Genomic DNA, 12,492 nt, shown 5'->3' with positions numbered 1-12,492 from the left:
TATTTTATTATTGGATAATTAAATAAAAGTTCCAAAATAATTTATATCATTCTTATAGGTCATCAAGTACGTGACTTGATCATGAAACCCTATAGGTGAGAGATGTTATAAATTATTGAGGTCCCTAGTCAAGGTTGTTAACTTGGGACATTAATAACTGAGAATGACTAGTATGTGAGGTGATTGATGACTAAGTTTCATGGAGTCATTCAATATGTGGTATTGAAGTCAATCACATGGATATGTGTTAGAGAACACATGATCGGAATGACCCGCTATGAGAACTCTACAAGATTGTTATATGAGTGTCATAAGAGTTTCTCATCACGACTATAGAGTATAGTCCTTAGACCTGAGTTCGTCATGATTCTTTACTTACGGATTAGTTCACTTTGACCTTGTCAAACGTCAGCCGTAACTGGTGATTATAAAGGCATTGATTAGGTGTTCTATGAAGTTTGTAAAGAACAGGGATGTAACAAGATGGGATTTGTCCCTCCCATATAACAGGAGATAAATATCTTTGGGCCTATCGAAGATTTGATACTGAAAAATGCATGGCCATGCTCAAACGAGGTGAATGTCAGTCGTTTGTTTTTATCAGTATAAATCATAGTTCGATAAACGTGATCTAGCTTAATAAGGATGACACTAGTTCTTGCCTTATGCTGAGATCGAGATATAGCGACAAAGGGATTAGGAGAATAGATGATTCTAGTACAAGTGGGAGATTGTTGGGAATGTCCTAAAATCATTTTGTACCTACTCTAGTAAAAGTCGTAGTGTCGAGATTGACAATCGTATAATATTAGGTGGTTATAATGTTTTGCTAGAAACCGCTTATAATCTATGAATTGAGAATTCATTACTAATATTATATGATCCTATAGGGTCACACACGTAAGCGAACTGGATCAGATTGTAATTGAGTTTAATTAGATTAAACCAATATTAGAGTTTTGGTGGTTTAATATTTATAAGATAAATATAAAGTACATTAATCCAAATTGGATTTGGAACCAACACGTAAGGCCTTAAAGCCCATTCCCATAATAATTATTATTAGGGTTGGTATGTGTCGTGTGTATGGATGACATATATGCTGTGTAGAGATCGATTATTATTATACTCAAGCCACCGTACTAAAACCCTAAAACTAAGAGACAAAAGGTTTGTCTAAGATTTGATCTTAACGGCACTAGCATCCCGTCTCGATCCAGTTTGTGTGCGTGTGGATACCGGTAGAGGCACGACGTTTGGAGTGCATGCAATCTTGACTTGGTTTGTTCATCTTTCCGCTGCAAGTAATCAGGTATATTCAAAACCGTAAGATCTAGATTTATTTCAGTATTTACATGAGATTCTAGGCAACTGAATTCATAGCTTAATTTATAAATTGTTATAAATAGATATGAATTTCCAACATTCACATGATCCTTTTGTAATATTGAAGGAGTTTGAATTTTCACACATATAAAACAAAGAAAGCCTCAATAAGAGGTAGGAACCTGAGTTTCCAGAGAAAAGGAGGACACATGAAAGACCCCAAGGGAATGATCATCGGGGTGTACATCTGATATAGTTGTTGTACCTTCAGTATGATCCAGTTGTAACTCAGTCTTGCTGATACATTGGCTATATTCTTGCCAAATTTAGTCTTTGCATAATGTTTTGTTCCTCATGTTCTGTTTCCGTTTGGTTCCAGAATTGCTATCCTCAATAGTGGAAGTTAGTGAGCTGTAGAACACAGAGAATTAAAGCACCTGCCATGAAACATGTACAATGTATCATCTTCTGTATACCACTCGGTGTTGCCAGCTCACAGGTAGAATGCAACAATTGCAGAGATCGGACAATTCTTGTTGCTTGCAACATAAACCTCATCAACTTCATCCACTTGCTCATATTCAGAATCTTTTGTGCTTCTTGAAGCTTCTTCACTAACCTGTTTCTTTTCTGATTTCTCAGGTACACATGATAACAAAGACGAACCCTCCATTCGGGATGTTGCTGTTGCTGTAGGCAACTACTTCCAGTAAACCCATGATCTGAAACATACATAACAGAGATCTTGATGAGCTTTTGTGGCAAAAAGCAATGTGAGTTTAAGATACTCTTGATCAGAGATTGTGAAGCAACAATGGAAAGCACCAACTAATTTGAAGAACTATTCAAACTATAAAAAAGATTTGGTGAATGGGTAGATTTTCAATCTAAACTAGAGCTTATGCAATTAAAATCACCAAGCAACGCTAGAATAATATATGTTCCAATTTCCATGGGAAAGATTGGTTTGCATGAACGTAAATATGGGGTTAGCTGGTTGTTTTTTGAATGGTAGGAATAAAATTCATCTCCCGTCTCCGAACCTTACTCCAGTCAAATCACAAACATGTATGTAAACTTATCCATCTGAAACGAAAGAAGTCCATCAATCCCATCAGACATCTCGCTCATATACATACATTGGTGGTGGATCTTCGAGATGTCGTCATCCACTGTAGAAAACTCTGGCACTGCAATTAACAATTTTTTTTATTCAACATGCCGATTGATACATGAATAAAGTGCAAAGTGAAAGCATTCATAAGAACTTAACCATTCCAGATTTGATGGTAGGAAAATAATCTCCCTCTGTACAACAACAAAAACGAAAATCAATCAGAGTTATACAGTTATAAACACTTTTTAAAACCATAATTAAGTTTCAGAACTAACCTCCTCTTGAGAGATAACTTGAGTTTATGGGAAATGTGAAGCAAAGAACGTCTTTTGCAGTCGCAGCGGCTAAGGTTTAGTGTATGTCTTCTCGGAGTCAGTGTTTGTGGCCGCGGGACCCCTCTGGTGGTGGTTTCATTTTCTATGGTCGACGGCGACGGATCTACGCCTGGGATTGGACAACCTAGGTTGGTGAAGACCCGAAGATCTGATGGCCACCGTTGTCCAGCCGGATTGGGAAGTTTGTCTTTCCATCCATGATTGCACCCTCTATGTTGTTGTTTTTAAGCTTCACCTGTAACCTAGGTTTACCGTTTTCCGGTACACTGAGATTGTAATATTCTGATGCCCGTTTTTGGGGCGAAACAATATAAAAAAAAACTTGAGTTTATTGGTTTATGTTGACATCCCTCTTATATAGAATGAGAAGGGAAGTCGAGAGGATGCTAACGTTTTGAAAAAGGCAGTCATATGAGAAATTAATTGAAGAAGATGGAAGAGAAATTTTGGTGTGATTGGTGACCACAGAACGAGAAGGAACGTTCAATTTCTTAAAGTTCCATAAAAATATACCATTTATGAGAAATTATTTTTTTTTCTATTTCTTATCATTATTCTTTTGTAGAAAAATAACAAAGCAAAATTATTTTTCATTATTTTTGAGGAGGAAAATTTGAAAGATGACGAAAAATAAAAAAGGAAGTCTTAATTAAATGCGGATCCCACAAAACTGCATACGTGTACAGCTTTAGAAAAAAAACAAAAACTCAACTATTATATTATAGACTAGAGTTCATGACCCCACGCAAACGCGGAGTTTATTTGTTTTGTACAATAATTTTAATAAATTTTTGGGGTTTTGTTATATTAATGAGTTTAATAGTTTTTCATTATTTGATTTATATTTTTTATTGTATTTTTTTGTGTGTTTACGTTAGACAGTGTGATATCTGTAGGTTCAGATCCTCTACAAAATGTACTTCTCTCGTTCTTTGCATTTGCACCTTGTTTAACTTTGTATAATGGTTGTCTTAGTTTTATCCCAGTATATTTTGCATTGCTACTCATTTGACTGTGTCTAGTTAATTGAATCACATTAAATCTCTGTTGTATTGAATGGTGACATTGTTTGTTTCTGTTTATAGAAAATCAATGGGTAATAAAGATAATATGTAATCAAAGCTGTTGCTTGTTTTTCAAGGCTCAACAGTTGTATTGTTTGTTGTATTGTTTTTTTTTTCTGAAAAAGGGCTTTCAAATTAAACTGCAAGAAAATACATGTATGAGTTTTCATTTATAAGTTTGATAAAGTTTGCAACAAATAAAATGGTTTAAAGAGACCCTAGATAAAGATTCACATTTGAATCCTAGAAAACAAGACAAAAAAAAATATTAACTAGTGGTTGTAGTTCCCTCGGCCTCGACTACCTTGTTGTATTGTTTGTTGTCCGTCTAGATTGAACCTATAAGAAAGTTACAAACTTACAATATACGTTCATATTATATTAAAGTCGTTGTAATTCACATCAATTTGCTTTAACGTATATCCCATAGTATGGTTTGTGTGCGTCAGATTTTATATATTCTTCCTAGTAAATATGAATATTAAAATGCATGTGAAACGTGTAGTTAAGTAGAGAGTCTTATAATTCTTATCAGTCTTATAGTTCTGTTAACGATCATTTTCTTCTGCTGAGCAATGGTGCCTTGAAAACAAAAAGTACATAAGAACAATAAGTAAGCTACATTTTCATGTTCCTTTCAAGACCCTACGCTTTTATTTGACTGTTTTAGATTGGACATCGATGCATTTACAACCGCTCATGATTGTGATCTTCACGAGGTAATGATCATTGTAGCCTTCTCCATTGTCTGCTTCGTAAGATTCCAAGGCTGAAGCCACATCAGCTGCTGCTCTTTTCTCAACCTCATTGCTTTTTGTTCCTGCAGTTCCACCTTTCTGAGCAGGAACTCTCTCTCTCTCTGCAACACACAATGCTCCATAGATCACATAAACAACCAAGAACTTGTATAAGGTTCAGTTTAATCCAAAATTTACTTGCATAATCTTAAAACAATGGCCAATTTTGAGAAAAAAATATAGAAATTGAAAATAATAGGGAGCTGGGTAACATTAAAAACTACCTACATTAAAAATCAAATAGGCATGACTGGAGTATTATACACCTATGAGAAAGAAGTTGCAAGTAGAATCCATTGATCAAATCAGATAGTATTAAAAAGTTTTAGATTATTAGATAGAGGGTAAGAAACAAAATCAGAACTTTTGATGGGATATGGAATAGCTATGGATCCAAGCATTGTGCCAGGCTATTGATATATAGACCTAAAGATCGACCTATCTACCAAAACCAATCAATACATATTCAAAACCTAAACCACAGAGCACAACCAACCAAAAAATCTAATTAAGATTATAGCAAGAACGCACTTGGATTGGATGGTGAGGTGAGCTTTGTGATGGGCAAGACAAAGAGAGCAAAGCTCACCGTTGGTACAGTCTAAGTAATACATATTGCAATCACCCTTGTGAGAGTCTACATGAAACTTGCAGTGAACAAAGAACTGCTCTTTAAGCAGAGGTTTCAGGCATGGCGGCCATCAATTATCTTCCTCCTCTGGTCCACCAGCTCCCTACACCAAAACCAATACATATTTGATTATCTGTTTCAGAACATAAACATTTTGTATACGATTATATATATATATATATATACTCCGAGAGAACATTTAAACATATCTCTTACACCACAATTGAACTGAAAACTTTAGAAAAAAAGAATATCTAAAGTTGAATTACAATTGAACTTTCACAATTTTTTGGGTTGTGAAAGAGCTAATTAAGATACCTGAGAAGTTAGAACCGAGAAGGAGCTTATCCACTCCCATGAGCTCTCCACCACAGCGGAGATTCCTGGCCTCCCACGGTGGGTAACATTTAAAACCACTTACATTCAAAATCAAATAGGCATGATTGAAGTATGATACAACTCAAACCCAAAAATATTAACAACGATATAGCAAATAAAATGCACGAATTGTAATATCACACCTCTTCATGGGGCCAATTCGTTAAAGATTTCCGCAGACGCATCTATTCCTTGCAATCGCATTAATTCATAATCCCAAGAGGGCGAGAAGAGTACGAAACAAAAATCCTAGAGAGCTATGGCGTTATGAAGCAAGAGGTTAGCGACACTTATCTTCTCCATCTCCAACAACTCTCAGGTCTGCAATTCCGGTGGGATCGCGAGCACCGGGACATTGTTCAGCCACCGGATCTCCTCTGCTACCCCACCTGCTGCTGTTGTGTTAAAGGGTATGAAGATTACCGGAGATCTCTAACGATGAATTCACTCACAAGGTGTTGCTAGTTGATGCAGGCCAGCAATAACCTGAGAGAAGGTGAGATCATCAATGGTAGCGTGGTGAGCAGTAGGCTGTCCGGAAATTGCATATGAAGCAGCAAGTTTCAAAGGAGTGATTTAGGATTCGTCGGAAGAGAAACTCAGATAGCATGTATGAGATGTTGGATTCGAGGCTCAACCCTCACCTATTTATAGGGATAGTGTTTTTTTTCTTGTTAGCAAACGCTTCAGTTGTTGATAGTAAAGAAAGCTAGACGGGGAGACTGGGAAGATTAGGCCTGGGCATCCGGGTTTTGGGGTCGGATTTAGGTCGGGTATTGTCGGGTCCGGGTCGGATTCGGATCGGATATTCTCGGGTCCGGGTTTTTCGGGTCCTAGCAATTTAGACCCATATAGGTACCTATAATTTTTCGGATCGGTTCCGGGTCGAGTCTTGTCGGGTCCGGGTCGGTTCGGGTCTATAATTTCAATACCCGCAAAATACCCAAAATTTTTGGGTATATTTCGGATCCGGGTCGGTTCGGGTATTTAGGACCCGAAATAGATCCGAAATACCCAAACTGGATCCGAAAACTCTAAAAATACCTGAAGAATCGCAAAAATACCCAAAAATTTATCCAAAATCAGATCCGAAAACCCAAAACATACCCGAATTTTACTTGAATACCCAAATTATATTTTTTAAAAATCTAAAATTTCACCAAAAACCTACAATTATACCCGAAAATCCAAACCCGAAACTTTAAAAAAATCCAAAATACCAAAAATATACCCAATCACCTAAATATACCTAGTATATACAATTATTTGTAGTACTTCGGGTACCCAAACGGGTCTCGGGTAGGACCCGGACCCGAACCGAGACCTGCGGGTCCAAAAAAAAAAGACCCAATAGGTACTTAGCATGGACCCGGACCCGGACCCGAACCTGCATTTTCGGGTCGGTTTCGATTCGGGTCTTTCGGATCCGTGTAAAATGCTCAGGCCTAGGGAAGATAAAGAGTTTAACGTGTATGAAATTCATACGGTGACGGTGTAGCGTTGGAGGGTAGATTAAATCTGACCTAATCGACTCCTAGTCTAAACGCCGATTATTTCTTGGTGTAGGCTTTGTATCCCACTATCGTTAATTAATAAGGCTTCGATCTAGTCTTATTTCTAAATCTGGTTTTATAATGGGCTATGCAGGTAAATACTAAAGGACCCAACAAATAATCGAGAATTTGATCATTCTGCGTTTGCGTTTGCCTGCCGATGGGAATAAATTATTAAGGTTTGTGGGTCTCACACAAATAAAGAAAATGATGACGTAGACAGTTCGACGAGAGAGTAACAACTCTCCTGTTACTATAAAGATAGATGATTACTAGGGTCGATGTATATTTCAGTTTGTCATCTTTATCATTTATTTTCTGTATTTGTTTTTTATTTTATGTATATGTTATTAAATGTATTATAATATATTATATTATGCTTCTAATATTTCTTATAATCATAATAATTATAGCTAATGTATATATTCATTGTTATAAGTAAAATTAAATTGTATCTCTTATTTAAAAGATAAATTTCATACAAATAGTTAAAACAATTTTTTTAAAAAAATGTTTAAATACACTAAAACTTCTATGAAAATATTATTATTTAATATATTATTTTTAATATAAACAAAACAATATCTTACAAAACAAAGAGCCAAAATTCTTCAAAGAAAGAGCTATTTTGTGTCCTACTAATGAAGATGTGAACATTATCAACGATTACATGTTAGATATGCTCGATGGTAAGTATAGACAAAGTTCTTTCATAACTATGTTCACGTATATCACATATAAATATTTTCTAATTTTTTTGGTGCGTTTCAGGAGAAGAAAAGATTTATATCAGCGCAGATAGTATTGATCCTTCTGATACAAATTCAGTTAACGACGAAGCTCTTGGTCCTGATTTTCTAAACACCATAAAAGTTTCAGGTTTACCAAATCATAGTCTCAGACTGAAGGTTGGTTGTCCCGTAATGGTTTTAAGGAATATTAATCCTACAGCAGGGTTAATGATGGTTCAAGCCAGAATCATAACTGGGGAAAAGGTTGGACAGATAGTAGATATTCCGAGACTATCAATAACACCATCAGACACCCGATTGCCTTTTAAAATGCGCAGAAGGCAACTACCTTTGGCAGTGGCTTTTGCTATTACAATAAACAAAAGCCAAGGACAATCTCTATCGGAGGTGGGTCTGTTTTTACCAAAGCCTGTGTTTTCCCATGGACAGCTATATGTGGCAATATCTAGAGTGACCTCAAAGAAATGATTGAAAATTTTGGCTCTTGGTAAAGATGGAAAGCCTCAGAGGAAAACCATGAATGTAGTTTTCAAAGAAATTTTCAACAATCTTGGATGATGTTTTTTGATAAGGTATGTCGTTTGAAAATATTATCTTAATGACCTAGGAAAATTGTTTCACAGTTAATGTATTAAAGTAATTTATAAGACCAGACTAAGTTTTTTTTTTTTGTATTGCAGATTTCAGTTCGTGAAGAAAGAGGAGTTTACTTTCAGAATTCTTGAACACTGTTGTTATTAATAAGACCGATGTTATTTTATTGTTATGGATTACTTATCAACAATCAAAATTATGCATTGATATAAATTAAAATATTTCAGAAATACTACATCAAACACAACCATTCAAGTCAATCAAGAAATGAAACAAACAAGCGTAAGGCAAATAAGAAGTACATGCCATCAGCAGTCACCCGTACATCTACCACAATCCTAAACGATTCTATTTCTTGATTAATGTATGAACTACTCATTTTTAAATTATACTAACCTTGGTTTGTTCGCAAGGTTGGCAATTCTATTTGATATTTGTGATCCAACGGTTACTGATCTTTCTTCTCCAACATGACCAATTCTTATCAATGACACCTTCATCACCTGAAAGCATACAAAAACATAGAAAAAATAGATTGATCATTGAATCTTTTGTAGTCAAACATGACAGTTTTTTCACAAATAATTACTAAACGAAAGTGAAGATACACTACCTGATATGCAAGACAAGTTGTTTATGATTTTCATTCGTTTGTTTCATTCTTTGTTTTCCTTCACTATGTGTCTCATATCAACCGTGTAAAGGATAAGACATGCTTTTAGTAAACACATAATAATTTCAAAAGAACAAAGAAAGAGTTTTAAGAGATGTAAACCTGAACTATCACCCGCTGCTTATGCTCTTAGTAAAATTATGAATAGAGAATAATGCTTCGTTAGGATCATCTCTGGAACACAAGTAAAAAAAACAAAAACATTATCAACTATAAATAATCAAAGTTGCCTTTTTATTTTGTGAGTTATAGAAGTGACAGAACAACCAATGAATATTCAAAATAGAAACTACAAAAAAAAGAACCTACCAAACAGAAATCGTTTAAGAGAAATAGAAACCCAACTTTGCTTCTGTCATAATTCGATAGAAAGCGTTTAATCAAATCATCTCCTTTTTCTTCTTTACGGTACCTTGCAATGATTCCAATATCTGGTCATCATATAATTGAGTTTCGATGTACACAAAGATTCCAAATTAACACTGACTTTATCTATTACATGCTAATCTTCAAAGATTTTAACGGAGATGGCCAATCTACTATTAGAGATGCCAGATTTAAAAAAGATTTGAACAATTTTTATGATTAAAAACACCTAATCGTTCACAATGTCAATTAAATAAAAAGAATATAAACAGTCTAACCTTTTTTTGAATAAATCGATGAACAATCTGATGATTATGGATTAGGATTCCTCCGATTTTGTATTTGATCAGTTTTTTGAGTCATAATCGAGACGGAGATCAGATCAAAGAGAGAGGCAACATCAGTTTGCATGTGTCAAAGAGAGAGACAGTGAAGGAGCGACAGAGAAGTTTAGGAGAAAGCAAAAAAGTAGTTGAGCTTTTAGCATATACGTTTTTTTCCCGGAGTAATTAGTTGGATTAGTTGGACCAGCTCAATTCTTTAAATAATTGATAGACTAATTTTTTATATACTCTAGCCCAATTTTATGACCCAATTCACTTTATTATTTAGTTTAAGCCATTATTTAAAAATAATTGACATATTAATTATTGAAATAAAATAAAGTAGATTTATGGTTGTTGTTTCTTTGTGGTGAAAATAAAAACAGAAACTATAATATATAATAGATAATATAGATTCTAATCTGCTACAATACAATTTTCAAGAAAATAAAATATCATAAAACTAATAATAATTCATGATCAACTACAACAAAAAAAAAATAAACGTTTTTTAAATAAATAAACAAAAAAAACCCAGTAAGTTAATATATGAATCTTACACTTATATCAAACTGCATCAAGTTATAGAATTATAGATATAATATTATGTAGAGATTGAAAAAGCTCTTAATATAACATTTTTACATTATAAATCATATATATTACTCTAAATGGAATTTACAAAACATAAAAATATAAATGGACATTTTATAAAATAAATGGTTTATAAATTATATTGAACAAAATTTAAATCCAGCATCCGCGCGGGGGCGCGGATCAAAATCTAGTTCTAGATTAAAACTCAGTGTAAAAGATAATCAAGGTATTCACAATAGATATTCATAATTTATTTAACATTTAACATAAAATTTTATTTAGTTTTACAAATATTATGTTTCTGAAAATACGAATCAGACTATTAAATTAAAAATGAAAATTTATATATTTTCTAACAAAATGTTTTTTCTTATATTCTTGTTTACAATATTAAGGATTAATGCATCTATTTAGTGGTTTAGGTGAAATTATAATATATTTTTGGTCCAACATTATGATAACTTTATTTTTATTTTTTTGTTAAATTTCATACATTATTTTGATTTTTAAGTTTTTCTTTCTTTTTTGTGAAAAGAAATGAAAAAAAAAAAACGTTAGTGTCTGGTGTTGCTTAGTGTGGTATAGTTTATGGACAGAACTTAGGTTCACCCCCTAGGGTGAACCTTTAAATTAACCCCACACTTTATGACCAATCAAAGTGATACATAGATTATTAATTAAAAAATATTAAATTAAATAAAAAATAGCTACAAAAAATAAAAACGCTAATTTTAACGACGTTAACGCTTCCAGCTAAACCCTAAATCTTAAATTCTAAACTCTATACCCAAAATTCTAAACCCAAATCCAAACCCCTAAATCCAAACCCTATACCCTAAACCCTAATCCTAGACCCTAAACTCAAATTATATACCATGAACCCAAAAACTAGACTATAAACCTAAACTCTACACCCTAAACCCAAGTTTTAGACCCTAAACCCAAACCATAAACCTTAAATCCAAATTATATATCCTAAACCCAAAACATTAACTATAAGTCCAAACGGTAAATCCTAATCCCAAACCGTAAATCCTAAACCCAAAACCTATACCCTAAACCCAAATCCTAGACCTAAAACCCAAATGGTAAACCCTACACTCAAACCCCAAACTTAGATGCTATAGGGTTTGGGTTAAGGTTTACGGTTTTGGTTTAGAGTCTAAGACTTGGGTTTAGGGTATAGGATTTAGGTTTATAGTCTATTTTTTGGGTTTAAGGTATATAATTTGGGTTTATGGTCTACGATTAGGGTTTAGGGTCTAGGATTAGAGTTTAAAGTTTATGGTTTGGGTTTAGGGTGTAGGACTTGGGTTTAGGGTTTATAGTCTAGTTTTTGGGTTTAGGGTATATAATTTGGGTTTAGGGTCTAGGATTAGGTTTTAGGGTATAGGGTTTGAGTTTAAGGGTTTGGATTTGGGTTTAGAATTTAGGGTATAGGGTTTAGAATTTAAGATTTAGGGTTTAGAGTTTAGCTGGAAACGTTAGTGTCGTTAAAATTAGCGTTTTTAGTTTTTGTAGCTAATTTTTGTTTGATTTAATATTTTTTAATTAATAATCTATGTGTCATTTTGATTGGTCATAAAGGATGTGGTGAATTTAAAGGTTCAACCTAGGGGTGAATTTAAAGGTTCACCCTAGAGGTGAACCTAATTTCTGTCTTTAGTTTATCTCTTCTTATGGTTCCCTCTCATATTTTTTTTACTATTCTTGTGAGGTATCAACCTTGGACAAAACCTGGTTCAAAACATAAAGCATCTACATGGTAAACGTGAGAGATTTGCTACCGAATGAAGTTAATTAAGTAGATAATTCATAAAGTGTTCAAAAAAAAAAAGTGTTCAAAAAAAAAAGTAGATAATTCATGTTGCAAAAAAAAAAGACATTTTCTTAGTTCATGATGCATGCTGCTCAAGAGGAGTGAAGGATGGGTTGCTTTGTTTCACAGATTCTAGGAACATTAGATCTGGTGAGTGAATATTGTCC

The 12,492-nt window shown here is 33.9% G+C and overlaps 1 protein-coding gene and 2 long non-coding RNA genes across 7 annotated transcripts; all 3 read right to left on the bottom strand.

The window, feature by feature from the left end:
• Positions 1 to 1,626: 1,626 nt before the first annotated feature.
• Positions 1,627 to 3,189, bottom strand: LOC106435713. Its single transcript, XM_048749722.1, has 4 exons — positions 3,170 to 3,189; positions 2,719 to 2,988; positions 2,600 to 2,634; positions 1,627 to 2,516 (listed from the first exon to the last, which is right to left on the bottom strand). Exons 1-4 carry the CDS (start codon positions 3,187 to 3,189, stop codon positions 2,380 to 2,382), a joined length of 462 nt encoding a protein of 153 aa, XP_048605679.1. The 3' UTR covers positions 1,627 to 2,379.
• Positions 3,190 to 4,382: 1,193 nt separating this feature from the next.
• LOC106435704 lies at positions 4,383 to 6,355 on the bottom strand. Of its 5 annotated transcripts, none has more exons than XR_001287019.3 (4): positions 5,792 to 6,355; positions 5,589 to 5,686; positions 5,171 to 5,373; positions 4,383 to 5,081 (listed from the first exon to the last, which is right to left on the bottom strand). It is a non-coding gene; the product is annotated as an uncharacterized LOC106435704 (long non-coding RNA). The 5 variants fall into 5 exon arrangements; XR_001287020.3 differs by having other exon boundaries at positions 5,589 to 5,653; XR_007320836.1 differs by having other exon boundaries at positions 5,589 to 6,355.
• Positions 6,356 to 9,214: 2,859 nt separating this feature from the next.
• LOC125583755 lies at positions 9,215 to 10,384 on the bottom strand. The gene is made up of 3 exons (XR_007320835.1): positions 9,865 to 10,384; positions 9,530 to 9,651; positions 9,215 to 9,394 (listed from the first exon to the last, which is right to left on the bottom strand). It is a non-coding gene; the product is annotated as an uncharacterized LOC125583755 (long non-coding RNA).
• Between the last annotated feature and the right edge of the window lie 2,108 nt (positions 10,385 to 12,492).

This window comes from Brassica napus, chromosome C3 (assembly GCF_020379485.1).
Source record: "Brassica napus cultivar Da-Ae chromosome C3, Da-Ae, whole genome shotgun sequence".
NCBI lineage: Eukaryota > Viridiplantae > Streptophyta > Magnoliopsida > Brassicales > Brassicaceae > Brassica > Brassica napus.
The sequence above is the reverse complement of the archived record's forward strand: the minus strand, read 5'-3'. Positions and strand labels throughout refer to the sequence as shown.